Below are 24,555 nucleotides of genomic sequence, written 5' to 3'. Positions count from 1 at the left end.
GTCTCCCTACTGTCAGACGCTGTGTTTGTTCCCCATATTTTGTTATTATAAATACTGCAGCCATGAACATCTTTTACACAGATGTCGAAGTGTTCACATTACTTCTTGGCCAGATTCCTAGACGTTGAATTTATTCATGTAATTAACACATACTGATGGAGCCCCCACTGCGATGAAGGCTTGTCTAGGCCCTGGATTCTCGGGCCAGAGGGAGCATTTTTCAGAGCCTTTGAACAGAATTCCATATCGTTGTGCAGAAAACGCTGTTTTACTTTGTTTCAGCCAATGGCGTGTTAGGGGCAGTCCCGTTGTAGACTGGCCAGCACTGCACGTGGTCACGGAAAAAATCTTGGCTGTAAAATTTAGGTAGTCGGTCTCGCCCGGCAGAGCTTTCCTGGGCCCAGGAAGGTGAAAGATACGGTCCTCACTCCAGAAGTGGGAGGGCTGTGATCTTCCGCGAGAGCGATGGACACTCTGAGGCTGACTCAAGGGCACCGGAGGGGAGGTGGGGACAGTCAGGACGGGGTGGATTGGGACAGACCACGGGCCACTGAGCAGCAGCGAGGCCAAGGCTGTCTGCTGGCTGGGGACGCTCTAAAATCACTCAGGGGAGTGTCTGGTGTGTGGACTGAAGGGAGTGTTTGGATGTTGGGGACCCTAAGGGTGGAGGGGCAGAGCCTGAGGGCTGCCCACTCAACACCTGTTCCCTCTCTTCCTTATCACCAGGCCCTGCCTCACCGAGCCCTCTTGCAGCCCTGAGTGATGAGCCACTGTTTTGTAAATGTTACCAAATAGATAAGCGATAAGCGTGTGAATGGAACTGATTCCTCCTAAAAGCACGTGTTTTCGTCCTTTTTTGGCTTATTTCCTGGAAGACCTTTGTAAGGGTTTGTATTTGGCCTGCTGGGGGTCGTGTGACCACGGTGCTGGGTGGGACGCTGCCCCCCCTCCTCCCAGGGGGTGGCGTCACATCCTGTGTCTCACAGACCACGAGACACTTTGTGGTGCCATGGGCTCCCCCTACCTTGGGGAAATCTCAACCGAGACTGAATACTAGCATGCCCTATGATCACATGGCTCCATCTTTAATTTTTTTAGGGGAGTAATTAGGTTTATTTAGTCATTTAATGGAGGTGCTGGGGATTGAACCCAGGACCTCGTGCATGCTGGGCACGCGCTTTACCGAGCTACATCCCCACATCTTTATTGGCATGGAAGGGTGTGGGGCACAGGCCATCTGCCTGTCTGCAGAGAGAAGTGTTTGGAAGGTGCTCCAGTCGCTAACAGTGGTGGCATTTTGGGTCAGTTTTATCTTCTATTTTTCTGATTCAGGGAGGGGGGGTAAAGACAGAACGTACTTTGTAGGAGACAATGCTAATATTAGTAGTAACACCCTCATGGAAGGGTTTTGTTCTCTAGCTGCGTCCTTCACACGCTAGGGGCAGCGTGGTCTAGTGCAGATACATCAGAAGCATCTGGAACTTGCGGGCCCAGCCCGGCTGGGGGAACCGAGGCCTCGCGGAGCTTCTGGTAAATGAAGGAGCCAGAAGACCTTTTTCCTTACGCCACGGCTGCAGCACTTCGGGCCAGTTTCCTCCTGGCTGGGGCTGCCTGGGCCTGGGAGAATCCCTTCCATGAGTTCTCACCTGGGACCGGAAACCTGATTAATCCCAGCAAATGATCCCCTGGCCCCCCCGCAAAAAACCCAAAAAACCAAAAAACCCAAACAACAAAAACCTCCACAGAAGCGGGATAGACATATTTTCATTTCTTTATTAGAAAGAGGTCTCTACTCTATAGCCACCTCTCTCCATTACTTTACACATTTTTCTTTTTCTTTTTTCCCCTTAGAATACTGTACAGTTGACACAAAAAATCCCAAGGCAGGAAAATACAAACTGGCATATTTAATCAAAACAAGATCATGTGAAATAACAAGCAAAGTGAAATATCTGTCAATGGTTTTAATTACAGTACAAACAATATAAATAAAGCATCATGAAGTCATTGTGAAACATAAACTTGCTGAATGAGGTAATATAAAAACAACCGAAAAAAAAAAAAAGACCCATCTCTGGATAAAGCCCAGGCTGCTCTTCCATCTTCTATACATCGCTATTTACAGAAACAGAGAAATGTGCTAAGAGGTGGGCTGAGGCCCAGCCTTCCCTGTTCCCTCCTAAAAATGCCTCTCGGTGTCACCTCTGACCTGGTTAGACTCCCCTTTCAGAGACACAGCCAGCGGCAAGGTGAGAATCCAGGTCCAAGCCAGGGGCAGGGGAATGGGGGGCCGGCTGGGACCGGAAGCCACTCCCGGAGCCCAAGCAACTGTGCCTCTGGCTGGCGTGGCCAGCCCTCCCCGCCTCCCCTGGGCGGCCAGCGGGGTGCAGCCGGGCACCCCCGCACAAGCGCACACGGCGTCCCCAGCACACTCGGGCTCAGGCTGGGGTAGGGGCAGTGGCCTTCAGAGCTGGATTTATTTTAGACGCAGAAACCCAGTTGGAGGAGGGAAACTGCGATGCTTTTCAAGGTTTGAAGGCATCGTCTCTCACACCAGTTTGTGTGACTGCTAGAAAGCAGTTTCTAGGGGTACCCGCCGCCTGTCCACTACATAACAGCCCCGCTCCTCACTCAAGTCCACCAGTGCACCCTGAAACAGTCCCGGTGAGGGAACCACTGGGCCCCAGGGTGGGACTGGGGGGCCAGGAGGTGAGTGGCATGTTCACAGAGCAATGAGTACGAGCTAACTCCCCGGCTGGCCCCAGCTCCCTGCACCCCGGGTCCATCCTCCACGCTCCCACCCCGGAGACCCCGGGCGGGGTGCACATTGTCCCCGGGGACTCAGTGCGCCGTCAGGTGAGGAGCTGAGAGCAGTGGCCCTCCTGTCACTCAGGGTTTCTAAGTACAGGCGTTACACCAGGGCTGGGGAGACCCTGAGTGTCCTCATCAAGCCCCCAACACGCCTTTAATTAAACTTCCACAAGCAGCTGCCAAGTGTGGGCTTCCGGGGGCTGGGCAGAGTCTCCTTTTCGCAAGAGTATTTTGAACCAGCTCAGATGCTAGCTCCCAGGCCGGTGTGGCACCAGGGAGACAGGAGCATCGTCCAGTTTAGGGGTGGCCGTTCCTGACAGCTGGTGAGTGAAAGGGGTTTGAAAGAGTCTCGCATCTTGTCTGTGCCCTCCTTTCATCTGCATCTCAAGACAAGGTCACAGAATGCTCACCAACCCTGAATTCTGGGTTGGTCCTAATGCACTCGGACAGGTGGGGCTCTACTGTATGCCTTGACCGTGACCCTCGGTGGCGGTGGGGGTCCTTCCTTACAGATGCCACATCACCCAGGCCCAATGCGAGACGAGTCCCGAGCCGACAGGCACCTTGCCTTGGGCACAGCCAGCACCCGCTGCATCGTGGGTGTCCCGTGGCTTGAAGCCAGCGCTCCTGTGCCTTTAACCAGGGCAGCTTCTGGCCAGTACCCAGGCAGCCTTCAGAGCGCCCGCGGGTCTCTGCTCGCATGTCTGCCTTGGACCTGCCAGCTTCCTGGCGCTGAAGGCCCTTCGGATGGGATGAGGACCTCAGACAAGGACCTTTTTATCAAAAAGGTGCAAACCCCCAAATCAAACGCTGTCGACGGACAGCAATGGCAGCCCCTTGTAAGTGAGGTGCAGTAAGGAGAGGTTTTCGAGTTCATGGTCACTGAACCCTTGCTTCGAGGAGGCTGCTTACTCCACTGGTGACACAGAAGTACCTCTAAAATCTGGGCTTAAAAAAAAACCCCAGATTAAAAACGGACTTTTCTGCTGACGCAACGTCCTCCAAGTTCGGCTCGGACCCAGACTGAAAGAACCGAACTAGAAAAAGATGCCAATTTGTGTTGAAAAGCAGCAGCCAGCCACCAATTAATAGGGAATTTATTCGTATTAAAAAAATCTAATTCAGGGCGGCATTGCTTCTCTAAGGGGAAGAAAATCTGGGGTTTTAGAATCATAATGTCAGGTTGCTGAACGTCCCACACGGGGGGCTGACCCTGAGTGGAGCGTTTCTCTCTCTCGGGTGTCACCGCGTCTTGGGTTCCAGTGACTACTTCCTGGCAGTGATGCAAATGGAAAGTGTGAGCCCCGTCTCCGTCCGCCCCAAGCAGCTAGCCCACTCCCCTTCTCTGTTCCGCACACCCGGGAGGAATCTGACGTCTGGATTAAAACGCCACCTGATTTAGAAACTTGAAGGACAGAGGGCCCGTTGGCAGAGGGGACAGAGCGGAGCTGGGGCAGACCCGGTCCTGGGCGGGCTGGGGGTGGAGCCGGACTCCCTGCACCCTGTGGCTGGGGCGGCAGGGCGCCCACACCAAAGACCCACTGACCGCGGGGCTTCCTGAAGAAAGCCGCTTGGAAATCCAGAAAAGAAAGATGTCGCTAATGGTTGAAGGAGAGAAATGCAAGTCAGGATGCCGAAGGCCCTTGTTTAGCTTTTTGGTGAAGGATGAGGGTGGAAATCACTTCAAGACACGACTTCACAACATGTAAAACCCCTGTTCGGGGAGGCAGGCCGTTAGAAATAAATTATATTTCCCGGGAAAGAGACATGTGGAGGTTCAACGCACTTCTATTCGAATTCCTTCCTGACGGCTTTTCAATTTGTTTGCTCTCAGGACATAAATACAGTCCAGGCGAGCTCTAGAGAAGTCGTGCCGACCTTGTGGGCGGCTGACGGGGGACACAGAGCAGGTGCGGGGGAGGGGCCACAGCCCGTCCAGAGGTGACGGGTCTGCTTTCCCATCATGTGTCCTTTGAGTGGCTTTTGAGAGTGGACCATACTGGCTCAGAGGACCCACATTATCGCGAGGCTTCTGAGCCTGTCAGGCAGGAATGTGGATTTCCCCCTCTTATTTCCAGAACATTCTCAAAATAAGGAGAAAGGGTTGGCGGGCTTGGAGCCACGGGGAGCCACGTCACCTGTGAGCACAGAGCGGGATGGGGGTCGGGCAGGACCCAATGGCCACTCTTCAGGGGGAAGACAAGACTGCCAAGCTCAGGCTCAGGACGCGGCAAACGGCACCCTTGGAAGGGAAGATGGTTCCATCGAGGTGGACGCTCCCTGACCAACTGCACAAGCTCAATGAGAGACAGAGAGGGGGGGGGGCAGTGAGGCCTAAAGCCACTCTAACTTTAAGGGACACGAGCGTGGCCAGCAGCCTCTCGGTGGCGTCTGTAGGAGGGAGGCTGGTGGTACCAACAACACACAGAGGGCGGGGGAGAGAGGAGGGTGGTTTCGGCCTGAAGCAGCAGGAGAACAGGAGTGAATGGCGTGAGGGGGAGACTCATCCTTGCTTCTCGAGAAAACCACTCAGACCCCGAGGACGGAGGGCACATTTCAGTAAGTGGGCTGACGTGAGGGGTGGGCGCAGGGTGGGCTCATCCTTCGGGGAAGAGGGGCTCTCCGGGAGCAGGGGTCCTCAGAGGGCCTCACTCCCTCCTCTGACACACAAGCTTGGCAGAGGCAGAGGAGGGCTGGTAGCTGGAATGGGAGGGACGGGCACCGACTCCCCAGGGCACTGGCTCGCGGCCGCAGGGCCAGCTCGGGGGCAGGTTTCCTGGCTTGTGCTCTGTCCTACCCATGTTCTGACACTCCTGTCTCCTGAGCATCCACCCTCCTGCTGGGCTGACATGTATCACACTGGTCTGGATGTCACCGGCCTGCAAGGCCACCGTGGCTTCACGGTGGAGGAGAGAGGCTCCAGGATGCTGGAAGCTGCCCAAGGCTGCCCAGGTGGGGTGGCCAAGCCGGGGGATAGTCTGCTCAGCCTCAGGCCTGTCTTTTTCGTTGGACTGTTCTTCCCTAATGAAGGGGTGACAGCCCCTTTGGAAACGAGGGGAATGACCCCGAGGGTGTGCAGGCATCACAGGACTGGGAGGATGGGTGCCTAGGCTGGACAGCCGAGGCCAGGCCCAGGTGGAAACCTCCGAGTGGGCAGCAGAAGCGCCTGGCCCTGCTCTGGGGCTAAGAGCGCCCCAGCCGGGGCTCCCCGCCCTGCAGAAAAGGTGCTGGTTTAAGGATTCCAGCCGGAAGTCCTTCAGGAAGAGCAGCTCTCTCCTGTGATTAGCGAGTAGCCACTACCCTCACCTGCTCTCTGGGACGAATCCATGTAGCATGGGCTTACTGGGAGCCGAGAACTTGCTCATGGGACCAGAGACTCATGACCACGACTTCACTCACTCACCCTCGAAGGGTCATCTCCTGGGAAGACAGGAGACGGAAGGGACCCTGCCTTGGTAAACCATCTATCTGTCCCCGCCCACCCCCACCACCGGTCTTCAAGGTCCACTCATGCAGGGTCAGAATCCCAAGGGTCCTTTCTCTGCAGGGTTCTCTTGGCCACGGAAGAAACCCAGAGAGGTCTGCAATACGTCCAGGTCACCCACGCACGTCCCCTCACATGTGGCCGCCTGATCATGTGCTTTCCCCAGCCAGTGGGTTTTTCAACAAGGAAAATTAAAAATTGACTCAAAAAGGTTACGTGGATTCTGTAGCAGTGGCTTCCCGTGTCATGGTCATGTCACATGAACAACGAAAACCCGGCCGGCTTCCCAAACTACTTCGGACATTGGCCCTGGGTCCTTGCTTCTCCGGCCTTGGTGTTAGTGAGGCTTTACGATGGAAATGAGAGCTTTGTCAGCAAAGGAAGGACTTCTAGTTTGACCGAAATACAAACAGATGAGCCACCAGCCACCTTTATTTGAAAAGAAAACCCTTGAAGCCCACTACTGCCTTTCCTCTGTTGCCAAACTCGGGCTCACGAAAGCAGGCTACCTCCCGGAGCGGATGGATGGTGCTAAAAATAGCAGGAGAGGGGTCAGGTTTTCTAAGGAGGAATCAGTGAGGTCCCAGCGCTGGAGGGAGGGAAGGAAGGAAACCAGTCTAGCAGTCAGATCGTGAAAGGCTAAGTGAAAAAAGAAGTCATTTGGGAAAATATTATATTATAAACACATATAATAATAGTATGTACACACTCATATACATCCCAAAAAGAAGCCTTACAAGGAATTCCGTTTCTTTTCGAAAGAAGGCTTCACTGTGATAAAGCATTCCTATAGTGGGAATTAACTACAATGAAATAATTTAAGGACTTCATTTATACTGTAATCTGCGTTCACTACAGAAAGTCTATGCTAAAGGCGGTGGGGAGGCCAGTGTGTGTGGCTGGATTAGAAGAGTAATGCGTTCTTCAAAACTAGGAAGGAATTTCTCTCCCCCTCCCCCATGCACATTTAAAATAACCACACAGTGACGAAATACAGGATGAAAACTCAGGTGGGGGGGGATCAGGGACCTGTGGTCAAGGCTCCTGGGCTCGTGGCTTCCGCACCTGTCACCCTGGAAATGGCCACCGAGTTCCACCGAGCTGCGTTAAGGTCCAAAATGCCCATGAAACACTGACCCACATATAAATTGTGTAAAGCTTTATTTTTGTCCCCACCTACTTTAATTTTTTTTTCTAAGAAAGTGAAAGAAGAAGAAAAACTCGTATAAAATAGAAGGTTCAATATGAGAGCAAGGGTGTCCCTGGAGGCGGTGGAGGAGCGTGGTCCTGGGCTCCTGGCCCCATCAGCCCCGTGTCCTCCTTCAAGGTGACACCCCTTTCCCCACCCACCGCCCGTCACTCTGCCCCAAGGGCTCAAGGCACAGCTGCCCTTTTTCTTTTTAACAGAAGGTGCCACGAACTGGTTCCCTATGTTTGGCCACCACGATGAAGGTGGCGGAACTCTGAAGCAGCCAGAAACCATGATGACAGCAAAATCAGGTAACCCATTACAAGGAAGGACCTTTTCACCACTGAGTAAAAAAACACCTTAGGGAGCCTTGTGAGCCAGTCTGTGGCCCCAGATCGGTGGCGGTGGTCAGGATGGATCCTTGCAAAGCACCCTGGGGTCTGGGAAATCCTCCCCTGCCTCAGCATCACCCCTGCCTCTGGATCAGCAAAAGGAGTCATCGTCATTCAGTAATGACGAATCACATGCCTCTTTTCCCCTCTAAAATGCTTCAGTGTCTTTTTTTTCTTTCCTGATTTTAATAAGCGAATTGTACCACCATCTTACTCTCATACGCTCCTTTTTAAAAGCTGTGTATCACATTAATGGACGTGTTTACTGCTGGGAGCAGTTCCCAAGTACAATGATCTGTAACCCTCTTAACTCAACTAGTTGTGTGTTATTAGTTCACATCCAGTTCAATTTATAAATTAACAGAGGTGCCATTTGTCTGTACAAAAATCAATGCATATTTATGAACTTCTTTTATTCAAATAGATTTTCACACATCTCATCTAAAGACATAATACAGAAGCCTGTGTGACTGGGGCGACGTGGCCCTGGAGTGACTGAGACCCAAGACACCCTCCTTGGCAAAAGGACACAAAATATCTCTCCGGTTTGGGAAAAAAGAACTAGCCTTTTACGCATTTTCTTAAGTTTATGAAATGTGCTCAAAATGTTGTCATCAGCCAAATTCGTGATTTCCTTTTGAATTTCCAAGTCACTCTTATTTATTTTTTCCATTTGGTTTTTGCACCAAGGAGACTGCAGTCAAATAATACTCAGCACCTCATCTCCTCTCTTTGGACTGAAAAATTAAACAGATACTAAATTATGACAGTGAATTTAGAAAGGAGGGCTCCAAGGGCTCGAAAGAACATGTCTGGGATAATATGATGCTTCTAAGAGTATTGCAATCACATCGTGGCAATCACCAGAGCGTGCTGCGTAACTACCTCTTCGGCTAATACGCTTTCTTCCCGGTGATGACTAATCATGTTCTATTAAACAGCGGTGATGCTGGAGGAACTCAACTATACGAGTGTAATGAAGCCAGTATTCTCCCTGGACAGATTAGCTACAACTGATTTGACACATACCATCATAGGGGCTTCAAACCTGACAAACTCTGCTTGCTTCTGATTTATGCCGTCAGGCTCCTCGGAGAAGAGATGAGATCCAAGCGTTCCGTTTGGTAGAGGTGAAATGTACTGATGTGCTTAACTGCCAGCTAAGGGGAGCTGCCCCTTCTCCTGGCTGCTCGCCTCCCCTCCCCCCTGGTCCCCGTCCCTTGTGCGGCGCTCCGTCTCCTGGCCACCACCGATGGCCCAGGGTCCGGAGCCGTGTGCTCCCGTCCACGGACCCAGGCCCGCCGGCCGCTCCTCTCTGTCGCTCAGGGGAGTCTACGGAAAGGAACCGATGCCGCGGCCTCGGGCCTCCTCTTCGCCCCTGGAGGCCTGTCCGGGTTTTGTGATTTCGCTGGGGGTGAGGGGGTGGGGGGCGGGCGGCGGGGGACTCACGTGGGGCGGCTCCCGCGGGCGCGCGGCGGTCCTCAGATGACGGTGGGCGCCCTCCCGCCGCTGTTGTTCCGGTGGTTGTTCTTCCGGGACAGGTTGGGGGTGGCCATGAGCACGAAGCGCTCGTCGGGGCAGCCGTACTGCAGCAGGACGTCCACGCACTCCTGGCTGGAGGCCTGGCGCGCGTAGGCCAGCGCCGTGTTCCCGTGCGCGTCGCGGGCCATCACGTCCACCCCGTACTGCGGAGGCAACGGGGCGCGTCAGCATCGCGGGGCGGGAGGGGGCGGGCAGCTGGGGCGCAGCGAGTCCAGCGTCCGGCGCTGGTGGCAGCCTGGCCCTGAGGTGTGTTCTTTTAAGAATGTGCTTTTTTTGGGGGGGGGGGGATAGCTCAGTGGTAGAGCGCATGCTTAGCACGCACTAGGTCTTGGCTTCAATTAAAAATAAATAAACCTAACTACCACCCCCCGCTCCCCAAAAAGAATGTGCTTTTTTAAAACAAATTTTTTAATTTTTAAAAATTCCTTTTGGGGGGGTAATTAGGTTCATTTAACTTATTTATTTATTTAATGGAGATTCTAGGGATTGAGCCCTGGGCCTCCTGCACGCTAGGCATGGGCTCTACCTCTAGAGCTATACCCTCCCCCCTCCCCCTTTTGCATCTAAAAGCACTCCTCTGTGCAGCAGGAAGGGATAACTCTAGTTTTGCTATTTCTATTTTGACTGTCCAACTGTAAATACAAAAAAATCACCACCTTAAAAAAAAACTCAGAAGCAATGCATTTTCACTGTAGGAAATACATAGGTAACACCTAAGAGCACAAGACGAGAAAGTCACCTGTAACCTCGCAATTCAGAAAGCATCGTGGTTAATCTCTCACTTGCCTCTTGATGATCTCTCTTTGACTCTAAACGCAGATATGAATAACTCAGGCAAAACCTGCACAAATAATTTGTATCTCTTTCTCTAAACTGAACTGATAATTTTCTCACACCATTAGAAATTATTCAAAAGCATGACACCTAATAACCATATAATATTCCTCCTTATGAACATAGTTCAGGTACTCTGTCCTCGGCTGCTATACATTTTGTTTAAAAATTGTCATTGGAGAGAAGGAAGATAGCTTAGTGGCAGAGTGTCTGCTCAGCATGCATGAGGTCCTGGGTTCAACCTCCAGAACTGCCATTAAAAAAATTAAGGAAAACCTGTCACTGGTGTAAACAGCGCTGTGATGTGCATCCCCCTATCAGGGCCTTCTCAGATCCCTGACCGAGTGGTGACCAGAAGGGGAGACACCAGTTACACTTGCTCTTGAGGAAGGGAGACTGACGTCCACTCCCACACAACGTCTGGGAGTTGCATCTCTCATCGCCGGGAAGGACTACCATTAAAGAGCTCTTGGCCAATCTGAGAGGAAGAGATGGCATGCAATTTGTTCACGGAACTGTGTCCCCACACCCACCCCCCCAAATCCATATGTTGACGTCCTAAACCCCCGGTAATTTCCAATGTGCCTGTGTTTGGAGACAGGGCCTTTAAAGAGGTCATTCAAGGTTAAATGAAGTTATACGGGTGGGGTGCTAATCCAACACAACTGATGTCCTTGTAAGAAGATGAGGCACCAGGGGCGCCTGTGCAGCAGGGGCAGGCCCCGTGAGGACGCGGCCTGAAGACAGCTGTCTGCAAGCCAGGAGAGAGGCCTCGGTGGGGAGAAGGCCCTGCCTGCCCTCACCCTGATCTTAGACTTCTGGCTTCCAGAACCGTAAGAAAATACATTTCTGTTGTTTGAGCTCCCCCATCTGTAGAATTTTGTCAGGGCGGCGCCAGCCGACTCATAGACAACTGCAAACCCAAAGGTGAGCACTGGGTGGTTGGTGTCCGTGCATCTAATTCTCCCACCGCACCCACCCCGAGTCAGGTAAGAACACGGAGAAGCTGGCATCACACTCAGCTGTGCTGGACAGACCCATCCCCTGCCCTTCGGGCGGGGACGGAGGAGCCCCCTGCAGGTGACCCACCTCTAGACACTGTCCCACTCCTGGTGAGGGCGCACCTCCCCTCCCTACCCAGGGACACACTCAGCCACCCTTTGCCGCGGCTGAGGACCCCAAGGGCGTGCAGACGGCTGCATGCAGGGCGCGTGGGGTTCTCAGAAGCGGCTCCTGGCCGCACGGGCAGGCCTCTTCTCACAATCACTGTCTCCCTTTCTTCTCCCCATTCAAGCGGCATGACAGTGCTCTGACAGAAATGAAAAAGATCACTTTCATCAGTAGACGTTAATCAGAACAGTCCGGAAGAAGCCCTCAGACAAACTCCTATCACATCGGCTCTCCAAGTGCAGGGTCTAGTAGTAGTTTTTTAAAAATAATCTCCCTGCTTTTCTAGTGGTAGTGTTTTTAATTTAGGTGTGGATGTTGAATTTATTCATGTCTTTGTAGTTTCATCATTTACTTTTTTTGTGTGTGTGTTTAAAAAATTTTTTTTTTAATTTCTTTTTTTGGTGGGGGGGGGATTAGGTTGATTTATTTATTTACTTAATGGTGGTACTGGGGGAGGAACCCGGACCTCATGCATGCTAAGCACGTGCTCTACCACCGAGCTATACCCTCCCCTCCTAGGGTCTAGTATTTTTGTGTTATGTGGATGAAAACCCCAAAGGTTTGGTCATAGGAAAACCATATAAACCATTTAGCTCATGTCCTCCTTCTCCATCCCTCTTCCAAAAAAAAACAGATGATCAGAGTTTTTTGTAAAAGGGTCATCACAAAGATGAACTCAGCAGAAACTTGAGCAAACGCGGTGCAGAGGGGACGCCATGCCCGCATGGGGAGCGCACATCCCACTGATGCCGTTCCTCCCAGTACCAGGTGCTTCCTGCGGGCTCTCACGCTGTGAGCCAAAAGGTGAGCCTCCGCACCTAAGCCCTAGATTCCCTCTTTACAGTGCATCCCACTTCCGGTGGGCAATGATAGGCCTTCCCCAAGAAAGATGCCGGCGGAGACTCTGCCCCCCGCCGGGCACAGGGGCAACCTACCCAGATAAGGAGCTGGGCCAGGACCACGTTCCCCTTCCGGCAGGCCAGGTGCAGCGCTGTGCGGCCGTCCCCCTCCCCGCATGTCTCGTTCACCTCGTCCCGGGAGCCGTGTGCCAGCAGCAAGATGACCGTCCGCAGGTCCTCGTCGGCGGTGGCCCGCAGCAGGTGCTGGCCCAGGGACAGCTCCGTGCAGGGCAGCGGGGCCAGGAAGAGCTTCTGCTCGTACTTGGCCCGGATCCACCGCTCTTTCTCCTCCCTGCAAAAGTCACCAGAGAGGCGAGGTCACTATCCATCGGGCAGGAGAACCAAGGCTGCACCTCTGAGCCGTGCCATCACCCTGTGCAGTGTGTGCTCAGGAGGCGCCGAGGAGGGAAGTGAAACAGCAGGAGACAGTGTCTTCTCCCTGTGCCAGGAAGCCCCTGGGACAGGTTTCCCTCCAGTTTACAAAGTGGGTCCCCACCCGGAGCACCACCAGGGAACCTGTTAGAGATGCAGGGTCCCAGGCCCTGTGCTCCCCCCCACCCACCAAATCAGAACCCCTGGGGATGTTTTAACCAGCCCTGCAGGGGGTTCTGATGTCCTAAGGTGTGAGGACCAGGGATTGTCCCTGAGTTCTCACGTGATCTGCTTTTGGTGTAGAAGTGGAGGTCCGGGAAGAATCACCCTCCAGCTGGGGGTCCCACGCAGCGTGGGAAGGATGACACGGGGGCCTGGAGGCCAGCTCTACTGTGAGCAGCCACAGCTGAGAGCCAGGATCAGCAGTCACTTGGCTGGAGTCCAGGGGGCAGGTAGCTGGCTGGCTTCCCCACCCGGTGTGACCTGGAAATCTTAGCTTTGAACTCATCCACCCGGGAGGGGGTGTGTCAGAATTCCAGGGTCTCCAAACACTCCCGTGGAAGCACATGTTGCTAGACACCACATATAAAAAGGGCAGAGGCTCCAATGGGGAGCTTGGAAAACAGAGACAAGCGAAGCTTGAAGCTCGTGGCCCCACTGGATTTGGGGCTCTCTCTCTGGGGAAGGCTCAATGGGGAACAACTCCTTCAGGGCAAAGAGCAGCTGGGTGTCTGGGGGAAAGTGTGCAGGGCCCCGCCGAGGAGACCAGAGCTGAGTCGGGTGCAGAGGGGAGGAGGATGTTGGGACGGAGGGCGTGGGGCGGCCTCGGGGTGCAGGGAGCTGGTGCCCCTCCTCCAACAGCACAACCCAAGCAGCGTGGGGGTGATGACAGGCCTCCCTCTCTGGGCCCCAAAGAGGACAGGACGCTCCCTCAGCATCTGGAAGGAGGGCTGGGGAGCTGAAGAAAGAGAGGAAAAGAAACGAGAGCAAGGCATGTTTACTTGGACCGGAAGGAAAGGGCCCTTACAGCCGTCTGCTCCTGCACTCTGGCTGCTGATGGTGGATTTGTGTTTTGGCTCCTCAAAAAGGGGTGACAACAACTGAAAACAACTCAGTAATCCTCAAGACTGCAGCACTGCTGGCAGGGGGAGGGCCTCAAAATGCAAAAGACCGGAGTGAGATTTCACAAGTAGCTCCTGAGGTGGGAGAGTCGGGGACCAGAGTGAGGCCGGGGGTGGGCGGCAGGGTACCTTGGCCGGACAGGTGCTTTGTGATGAGGGTGATGAAAGACGAAACATAAGCCCTACAGATAAGAGGTGGCTGTAATTACCCACCGAGACACACACAGACCCCGATGCACTGCTTCCTTCTCCCAGAACCCAGCGTCTCTCCGGGGGCGGTGCGCGGGGCGCACAGCTACAAAGCACAGAGAAACCACCTCGGGCCTCCGCCGGGCCGGAGAAAGACAGCTCGTCACCCGTGACATTCTTCCTTCCGAAGGACAGAAAGAGGCCCTGTTTACACCTTCTACCCGTGTTGACATTGCTCCTAGTGATCTAGTGTCGGGTTAGCCCTAATCTCTTCTTAAATACTTAGGCAAACAAATTCTTCCAGGAGTAAATCTGGATTAGTTTTGCTTCACTTCCTGGTCCGTGCGAGTGACCCCATAGTGACCCCCGACCCTTTTCATTCGGAGATTTCCAGGGCGAACACGTGGCCGCCGCAGCAGAGACCTCACACCAGCACCCACAAACGCCGGCCTGCACCCGATCCCTATCTGCTTGGGCCAAAATACGAGCACAAAAGTGCTAGCAAGGCCTTGGAAATACTGGCTGAGGCTAAAGACAAAAAAAAAAAGAAAAGAAAAAGGAAAAGAAAAAATATCCCCCCCAAAAACCCAACTGAAAAAAACAACCCAGACAGGCCGTGTTTTTCATGTCATTTAAAAACCTTATTTAAATTATGTATTAAACACACACTGAAGCATTTCATAAAACACCAGAGACAAAGAGCAAAATGTGAATTAAATAAAAAGGGACAGCAGTTGTGGGGGAGGGGGGGATATGTCCAGATTTTCAAGTTCCAATCTGCTAATTCTCATTTTTGGGTAGGCATTCAAATCAGACCGCTTTTATTCTGCTCCAGCTGATTTTAATACTCGTTGCCAAACCATCCAGGGACAAACCAGAGGACGGAACATAGTAACTACCGTCCTGACTGCAATTATTCCATCTTCTTTCCCATGTGTGCGTACCCCAGCCAGAGAACGAGGTCAAACCCACGGCTTCGGGCCCCTCTGTCGTGATCTCACGGGCGCCCCCCGCACAAGCTCACCTGAACTCACTGACTTCGACACGTGTCTGAATGATGAGTGCGCTGAAGCTGTTCTTTGCTTTTAAAAGTCAGTGTTGTTCACAATACATCATAAAGGCAGGTCCAGGTGTTGTGGGGCTGAAAATGTTACAGAACCTGGGTTCTTGGCCTCCTTAATCAATAGAAATTGGTAAGAGGCCAGACGAGAAATTCAGGGACTCGTGCTGCAGCACCAGGGAGTGAGGACAAGCAACAGGTGCCCTTGCTGGCTCCCTAAGTAGGGGCAAGCTGGCCCCTTAAACGGGCGATGGTGGGGTGGATCGGTGGGCGGGGTGGGAGGGGTGGCTTACGTGGGCTGCCCGCGCCCTTGGTGGGGCTGTGTGCAGGGGTCGTGCCCAGTGCCTGCTTTTGCTCCTGGCACCTCAGAAGTAGCAGTTGGATTTTTGGGCTTTTTGTATCTTTGTTGTTCATAATTTGCCCCAACTGCATATATACATGGTTATTTTTAGTTCCTTATAGTTTCTCTATGTTGTTGCTCCAGGAGGAGACGTTTGTCATGTGCACACACTGCAGCACAGGGTCCCAGGTCCCAGCCTGTCTCAGAAACACATACGTTTTGGGAAGCCTTCTGTAAGAGGACGACTCTGATGTTACGCGTGTGGAATCAGGAACAGGAAGAATGAGCGTCTGCCCAAGAGAAGGGCCAGGCCTCCCGAGGCTGGAGCAGGGTGACGGCTACTGGCAAGGGCTTTGGGACCTCCAACAACTCAAACACAGAAAGCAAGCTTGCTGTTGAGAACTGTCCCCAAGGAACACTGCAAGGAGATCAAACCAGTGACAGCCTCTCGGTGGCATGCCTCTCCTAGCCGCACATCCACACGGCCCCTCACCTCCACCAAGGACGCCCCCAGATCTGTTCAATGCGTGCCTTTTATTACCTGATGGAACCATGGCTCTTCACCAAAACTTCTCGTCCTATTTAAAAATAAGCTTTTGGTGGCCCCTGGGTCCTGCAGGACGGTGACGTTTCAGTGTTTTTTCAGACACTTGGAGGCCAGAAAGCTATGGGAGACAAGCCACTGGACTGTGAGTATGGGTCAGGTGTGCTTCTGCTCAGCAGCTGAAACCCAACTAGAAGGAACAGAGGACTCAGACCTGAACCTTTGTGTTTTGTGGGTGCTGATTCAGCAAGCCCTATGCACACATCTGCACTTACTATTAGTTAGGGTCCACGTCGTATGGTCGTTGCTCATGCTGACAAACCAGGGGGAGAGCTTAATCGTGTGTGCCTCCTGCAGTGGCCGGGAGGGGAAAGGGAACGGACACTGAGCGAGAAGGCCACAGCTTTTGTCATGAGGCTGGGGTTGATGTGCCGGCTCTGTTCTTCTCTGTGGTGCAGACTTTTGCAACTTCAGTAACTCCTTGGGCCCTCCTTTCCTCATCTGTAAAGTGGGCACAGTGACATCGACAGCCCACAAGATGGTTTTGGGATTTGAGGTCACATGTTTGGATGACACACTGGTTGGCCACCGCGGTCACTGGGCAAATGGCACCTGGGGGTGTTGTGAAAATAACATCTAATGATTTGTGTTGCTGTGGTGCACACAGGAGCTCGCTGTGGGGGCGGCGTAGATGACAAACAGGTGTTGGTGGCACAGGGGTGGGGCCTGAAACGGCTACTGGATGCTTTAGGTGGTCTTTAGATACGAGCTTCACATGATCAATGTGCTTGGCGGGGCGAGGTGGGGACCCCTGGCCAGGGGCCTGGACAAACCCACGGTTGTCCCGGGGGCCTTCTCCTTCCAAGCCTGAGACACTGGGGTGAGCAGGGCTCAGCAAATTTAAATGACCCCACAGCTGCCAGGGCCTCTGGGGCCAAGTCTGGCTGGCCTCAGCCCACGGCTTCAAGATGTCTACAGCCCTCTAGGATGGTAGGGACTGAATTACGTGCCCCCCAAATTCAAGTGTTGAAGCCCTGAGCCCCCCAGTGTGACTGTATTTGGAGCGATTAGGAAGCAATTAAGGTTAAATGAGATCATGAAGGTGGAAGTGGTCGGTTTAGGAAGAGGAAGAGACAGCAGGGACGCTCTGTCCGCCAGCACAGAGGAAAAGGCCACATAGGGACACAGCCAGGAGGCACTGCATGCGAGCCGGGAAGTGGCCTCAGTGGAAACTAACCCTGCCGACACCCTGGCCTCGGACTGCCGGCCTCCAGAACTGTAATGAATTTCAGCTATTTACCACCCCTCTCCTTCCCCTTCTGTGTGCTTTGTTACGGCAGCCCGGCGGGACGAACACACTGGATGACCAGGTGGTCCATCGTTTTCACTTGCTTCTGCGCCAGTCGTCACCACGTGAAAGATGGATACTCTGACAGTGATCCCTTTTCTGCGAGAATATTCTGTCTGAAACCATTTGCCCCAAGAAACCACGACGCCAAGAGCACAAGTCCCCTAGGCGTGGCTCTGATGTCCCAGTCTTGCTCCTGGGGTCCCCAGCGTGCCTCGGCCCAGCCTCCCCTTCTCCCCAAGGAAGGCCGGCTCGGGAGCAGTGCAGCAGGCAGTAGATCACCTCACCTCGCTCCAGGCCCCTGGAGGCCCGCTGCTCACAGCCTCCCTTAGCTAATGAGCTAAAAAATGAATTATGGGCACGGCCGGCCGTCAGCAGAGAGGAGGAGGCCCCGCTCCTCATTTGAGCCCTGTGCTGACACACCTTTAAATAAATCAACCCCACGCGAGCAGAGAAAATGAGAGATCGGGCAGCTAATCAGGAGACAGACACCAACCCAGTCCCCCCAAAAGAGAAAGAAAAGACACAAGCGGGGGCACAGCAGTAAGTATTTTCCCTCCTTCCTTCCTGATATGAAACGCTTCTCCAGGGCCCTCCATGGCCTCTGGGCTGAGCCCTAAAAGCTGCATGGCATGTGAGCCCCGGGCCAGCACGGGACCCGGGGCTCAGGGCGCAGGAGGGGCCCAGGTCTCCGCAGCCGTGAGTCCGGGGCTCACGGGCTCCGCCGGGCTCGGATGGCTCGGCAGACCTGCCGCCTGACGATGAGGCTGTGCGCACTTGACCTTGAGGGGTGTTGGCACGGCTGAGACTCCACCAAAGACGATCCTGGAGCCCATCCCACCCACAAACTGCAGGTTGAGTGCCTGTCGCGTGGAATCACGGCCGGCCCCGGGAACACGGCCGGCCCAGCGGAGGCGGCGCGGGCTCCCGGCCTCACGGTGCTTCGGCTGCGCTGACACCGGGTACCCAGTTTGCTGGCCGTTCCTGATCACGCCGGGCTCTTAAAGGGACCCCCGAGCCCCTCCCTGCTCGTACGAGTGCGTTCCATGTCAGACGCAGAACACGGTGCATGTGTGACTGCAGCATTGTGGCCGTATTTTGGGAAATGATGACATCAAGGAGGGGCTTCAGGAAAAGAAGAGATGGGTCAGTTTTGTCCAAGCTTCAGAAGGTGGGGAAAAGGGTGGAGTCTGGAACTGACAGACATAGCTTTTCCTTCTTTGAACGCGGACGGCTGGAGGTGAAGCCCTGGGGAGCCTCGCACTGTCCAGGCCGGACAGGGCTGTGTGTGGAAGCCGCAAAATACTGGGGAGCCAGACTCAGGCTCCCGGGACACGCCGGCCTTCAGGACCGGCCTGGGGACCGGTGGCACCTTCTCTATGGAGAAGGATGGACACAGAGCTCTTCTAGCCTCTGGGCACTGGCTGGGCAGGGGAGGGCTTTCTAGCCCACGGGAGCACTGACTGTGGTCCCCTCCTGCCACTGTGGTGCCACCGACTCCCGAGGCTAGTGATATAAAGCAGTGTGCCCAAAGGGCAAGGATGGCCAACCCAGAGGGTGACAGAATCAAGGTGAGGGCTGAGAAGAGAAGACAAGGTAGGGGACCAGGGGCAGGAATGAGTTTTTGTGTTTGTGGAAGAAAATGCGGGGGTCAGGGCTGTGGGGAAGCAGGGCTTTACTCTGACCCCTGTGCAGGGCCTGGGGACGGGCTGACCCATGACCCCTGTGCAGGGCCTGGGGACGGGCCGACCCATGCATGTGGGCCGGACCAGGCTCCACCAGGGTCACGGGGACCAGTTCCGGGGCAAGGGCCGCGGTGCTGGTGCAGGAGAACCCGTGTGGCGCCCGGCTCTAGGCGGACCCGAGGGTCACTGGCAAGCCAGAAGAGATCTGGAGGCTTCTGGGAGCCAAGAATGCCACCGGGGCAAGACCAGCCAGGTGACAACATTGTTCATGATTATGGCGACAAAGACAGCAACCAACCGTGAGGGCTCATCTGCCCTCAAGTGACTGACGGGGCGTCATGGGAAGGGTGGGGCATCCCCCCTACTGCAACCTGCCCAACGCTGGAGCCAGTGCTTTCTCGTCCAGGTGAGTGGGAGGGCTGCGGTGGGGTGCCCTCCCCAGGTGACTTTACTAGGACATTGCCCTCAACAAGTTTGCTGCTTTATAGTAAATCTTAAGCCTTTTTTTTTTTTTTAATCATTTCTTGACCTTTACTTAGAATTTCACATGAGTGAAGTGATGGGCTTTTGGTGATCAACCCATGGACAAGTGTTTATATACAAGGAAAGGCCACTGTTAAACTAGGTGGACCCTTACTCAGACCAGGAAAGCCCCCAATAGCATGAGACCTAGTGTTGATTAAGTCCCTCCGATGTGCTGGCCGTTGGGCCAGTCATCTGGTTTAATTCTGACACACCTGGCGAGGCAGGTCCCGACACCATCACCCTCATTTTAGAAGATGAAGAGAGCTTTGCTGAGTCCCCGACCTGTGACGGCCGAGCGGCTGTCCGCAGTGGTCACTGCCTGAGCTCCTCCTCTGGGCTCTGCGGCCTCCCAAATTAGGACACTTGACCCCATCTGGGAGGACACTGCTGGGCTGTGACAGGACTCCAGCCGAGTCCCCCGCACTCTGCCTTCCCTATTTTCAGCCACCTCAACGCCTGGTGACAGGTCAGGCTGAGTCACTTCCTGACTCAGCAGCACTGAGGGGGGAGGGCGTAGCATAAGCCACACACAGGTGTTTAAATTATTCAAAGTCAAATACCAGAAAGTGTGGCTCCCCCAGACACATCACACGGGTCAAATGCCCCGGAGCACCCAGGGCTGCGGCCGCGTCGTGGACACTGCGGGTGATCTAGAACATCTCCATCGCTGGACCTAGAGCACTCCCTCCCTTGTAGGGGGTGGCGCTGATCTAGACAATGTCCGTTTTTCCCTCCCAATTTTTGTCCTTACCAAAATTCTTTGGGAATGAAAATAAATGCAGAATGAAGAGAAATGAAATCACCACTGTGTGTGTGTGGGGGGGAGGGGACTGAGTAGAATGGATGCCAACACAGACACCAGCACTCCTGACAGCAGTGCCAGGACAGTGGGTCCCAGGGGACCTCGGTCACGGTTGGTGACAGTGATGTCACTTGAGCACTGCAAATCGTTTAGTCATTGAGGAGCCAAGGGTAGGGCGGGTCTCCAGGACCCTTTGGGAAACCCGGGGCAGAGTCAGGGTCACACCAGACACAGCCCACACGGTCCTGATGTGGTCCGGGTCCCCTCCCTGTCCCTTGTGCGTTGGCGGGCTGCAAGCACGCTGTCACAGTTGGCAGCCACCAACTGCATTGGGTCTGGCAGGCTGCCAAGGGGTAACAAGGTTAATGGGTTGGATTCCCAGAAAAGACCGTTTATAGCAAATAGCCACAAAGCTTTGGACTGGCTTTCAGCACTGTCCTGTGGTGCGTTGGGGACCAGTCACCAGAAGCAGACACGGGAGATGCAACCAGATGCCCCCTGGGTCCTCGAGGGGCCCACCGTTGAGGCAGGACGGACGATATTTTGGGGTGATGTGAGGAGAGGTCCTGCGGTGATTTCGGCCTCAGCCTCCATTCTCTGCAAACGAGGCTTTCTCTGGGTGTTCTAGAGGACAATGGGCAGGAACGGCCTTACCCCGGAGTCCACTCTGTGTCACGCCCAACGTGTTCATTTGGATGAGAAGCCTCCCCCTCCACATGTGAAAAGGCCAAGAAGCCAAGAACTCTGGGGGTGCCTGTCACTTGTCACATTGCTCCTTTCAGAAACACCCCCCTCCATCACGGGGTGGGGCAGGATTTCCCACCGCTGATTGGAAAGGAGACTCTGTAGTGAAGCACCTGGGATGACGGACTCTCCTTCGGGACGAGGAGGAGAACCTGGAGGAGGCCTGCAGGGCTTTCAGCAGCGACCCAAGAGCACAGGAAGATGAAAGGAAGCGCTGGCTAGCAGGAAGGAATTTCCCGTGTCCTCCCGCCTCCCGCAAAACAGGAACTGGGAGGGGAGGCACGGAAGAGGGGGCTGGAACAATGTGTTAGGGAGACAGAGGGGCTTCCCCTCTCTGCAGGGGCAGGCCCGGCCCACGGGCCCCGGCTCGCATGCTTCTCCCCCAGCCGCGTTGCCAAGGGGGCCGGCCAACAAAGACCGATGGCTATTTATTCCTTAATTACCGAGAGCTTTTAGAAAACTGGCCACTGTAAATCCCACATGCAGAGCAAGCAGGAGGCCACGGACAAGGACTGATGCTCACGGGGCAAAGACAAAATAAATATCCGCCTGACTTCGGATCAATATTATGAGTGTTTTCGCCAACCTGCAGGGTGTTTTACGAGCTCAGAGAAACAGAGCAGGATCACTGTTAATTAAATAAAGTCAACTGTATTAGGCTTATTACGTCTGCGAGTCACAGCTAAGGGGGCCAGGTGGCAGGTGTGAGGGGCGGGGCTGTGGGCAGGTGCCCCGGGCGGCCCAGCAGTGAGAGCTGGTGCTCAGCTCAGGCGTCCGCTCAGCCCTGCGTCGCCCCAGGAGGCGAGGGCGAGAGCGCCAGGCCCTGTGAGTCCTCCCCAGACCCCTGAGTCTGAGGTCCCGGTTGAGGCGTGGGGCCCTCATGGCTTTGCAGCCGTTGGTACCGGGCACCTCCCTGTGCTGCCAGTTCGGAACCCGACCAGGGTAAGTGGGAAAATCTCCTAGGACACGGGCAGTGATGCAAATGCAACATTATGCCTTTCAAGTCTGGTGGCAACATGGGATTTTACTTTGATGTTTTGAAGGGAGACGCCAGGCCGGGTCACCGGCTCTCGCTGGCCTGAGACAGAGGAGACGTTAGGTGAATTAATGAGCGAAACTGGCCCAAGTCCCACAACTTGTTAGGGGCCTGCGAAGCGCCGGTGCTCGCAGGGAAGAACAGACCCAGGCCTGCACCCGCCCGCCCTCTCCTGGGCCTTGGTGTCCTTTCTGGGGCGGCTGGGTGACATAGAGGTCCCTGGGAGCATCCGCTCAGGAGGCGAAGGATGCATGGAGGTGCCTGCTGTCCCACGGGACCTGGGTGAGCCCCGCACTGCTGAGCCAGACACCTCCCCTCACACCGGCTCTATTCACAGGGCCGCCTCCGCCGGGCTTTCTGTTTGGACAAATGAATCTGTAAACTGAGGAGCACCCGGGGCGGCCACCCACTCGTAGCTTTCAACCGTCTCTCTGGGACCCGCACAACCTCGCTGCCACTTGCAGACAAGGCCAGGACGCAGCTGTGGGGCCTCTCCTGGTCCGAGTCTTCCAGCCAGACCTTGGAGGGTCCTCCCGGCCCAGTCCTGCATGACCCGCGATGCGGCCCTGCTGCCACCAGCACCGTGACCTGCAAAGGTGGAACCACCGCCCCAGCACGCGGCCCGAGGTCAGGCTCACCCTCTGGCCGGCTGCGAGTGACCCGTGCCTGGTCTCAGGCTCCACTCATGGGACATTCACCCCACAACTGAAGGTCCTGCTGCTGTTTATTTTCTGGTCCTTGGAATCACACCGCAGCCCCCAGACTCCGCCCATCTCAAACATGTCACTGTCCGCTCGGGAGGCCACCACCAGGTTAGAAGGGGTGGGGGCAGGTCGAGGGGGTCCAGGCCGGGGCGGGGTGGGTGCTTTATTCTGGGAGCAACGGACAGAGCTGGGGGCAGTGAACGGGGGGAGCCCAGAGGCAGGTGGAGGCTGGGGCGGAGGCAGAGACAGGGATGCTGAGAGTACTTTAGAGAAACTCTGAACTGTTAGCAAAATCTCTTACGTGGAAAAGAACCTGAAAAATAATATGTATACATATGTGTGTGTGTATATATAACTGAATCACTTTGCTGTACCCCTGAAACTAACACAACACTGTAAATCAACTCTACTTCAGTTAAAAAAAAAGAGAGAAAATCACTTTCGGAAGCATGTTCTCCTGGCAGAAAAAGGCAGAGCCTCAGATTGTTCCAGAAGCAGCTGAGATGTTTTTATTTTCAATATTCTCCCGTTTTCTAATCTGTGGTAAAACCAGACAACACAACTTGGGGCACTAAAAGGAAAAATTCCCAGGCGACCCCCCTCTGCCCACACCCTCTCCTTGTCCCTGTGCCCCCACCCAGTCTTCTCCACTCACAAGCGTCTTTCATCTCGCTGGAATCTCAGCACAGACGCCGTCAGGATGCTGCGCAAAGCTGGGCTGACAAATTAAGTGTGTGAGTTAATTTGCGAACTGAGTGTGTGTTTGAACACAGTAATCACAGCTAAGCTACAGTAGCCACGCGCACACTGGCTGTTTCTGTAGTTCGACGTCAGAAAAAAAAATGTGAACAACCGTTTGAAAGCATAAATCCCAATAAATCGGTGCCAAGTGAGAGGGAGCCTGGGCCAGCCAAGCGAGGCGGTCCTAGACTCTGCGTAATGTGGCATGAAACGGGCCGCACCTCGGCGGCGCTCACGGCAGCCCCGGCGGCAGGACCCCCATCACAGCGAATTAAGTTCACCATAACAGTGGCTGATCGGACAGGCTTTGGAACATATCGCATCATAAACAGATAAGGGAAGAGAAATGGCCCTTTTCCTCCTCTTGGAATACTGTAAAATGGAGACAAGTCTTCGCTGGGTGTGCACCAGTGCCCTTTAAACACCAGGGAGCAGGAACTCCACCGTGCTTCTTAAAGGCGACACTGAGGGACAAGATGGAGCGGGGCAGAGGGCCAAGCATGACCTGGTGGCATCTCAAAGACCTGCTGCCTGCGTGGTCATTAAACACGGAGAGAGAGAGAGAAGACTGCAGGTGACAGAGTGGTGACAAAGTAGGTCTCTAGTAAAAACTGCCAAGTGGCCTGAAGATCTATAGTTGTTGGATTTTTTTTACTATAGGTATCCAAAAAGAGACAAATGCTTGATAATTAATCAGAAAAGTGTTGATTAATTTAATGACATTAATGATGTGCAACCAACGATTTAGTTTTGAATCAATTCTAACCCATGAGAAAAGAACTACAGTCCTTGGTAATATGAAGACGTAAGACGATCAATTTTGAGCAGTAAGAAATCATCTTAACCTAGTTTTCCCTTTTCTTCCCCTGGGGGTGGGGAGCTAAGGGGATCGGAAGAATCACGTGGGTTCTCAATGGCCACAAACAAAACAGTAACAATAACAACAAAACAGACGTCGGAAGAGGAGAAAGCCCTCCCGGTAGTTTACAAGTGGCAAAGGCACTTATGGCAAATTAGGTTCTT

The 24,555-nt window shown here is 54.2% G+C and overlaps 1 protein-coding gene across 12 annotated transcripts in view; it reads right to left on the bottom strand.

Annotated features, from left to right (window-relative positions):
- Nucleotides 1–1,753: 1,753 nt before the first annotated feature.
- Nucleotides 1,754–24,555, bottom strand: part of AGAP1 (ArfGAP with GTPase domain, ankyrin repeat and PH domain 1) — a 520,168-nt gene continuing 497,366 nt past the window's right edge. For all 12 annotated transcript variants that reach the window (XM_032480554.1, XM_032480555.1, XM_032480556.1 and 9 more), the window contains 2 exons: nt 12,358–12,613; nt 1,754–9,561 (listed from right to left, as the gene is read on the bottom strand). In XM_032480554.1, coding sequence (XP_032336445.1) covers nt 9,358–9,561; nt 12,358–12,613 — 460 coding nt within the window. In that variant the 3' untranslated portion in view covers nt 1,754–9,357. The remainder of the gene's footprint in view (nt 9,562–12,357; nt 12,614–24,555) is intronic.

Source organism: Camelus ferus, chromosome 5 (assembly GCF_009834535.1).
Source record: "Camelus ferus isolate YT-003-E chromosome 5, BCGSAC_Cfer_1.0, whole genome shotgun sequence".
NCBI lineage: Eukaryota > Metazoa > Chordata > Mammalia > Artiodactyla > Camelidae > Camelus > Camelus ferus.
The sequence above is the reverse complement of the archived record's forward strand: the minus strand, read 5'-3'. Positions and strand labels throughout refer to the sequence as shown.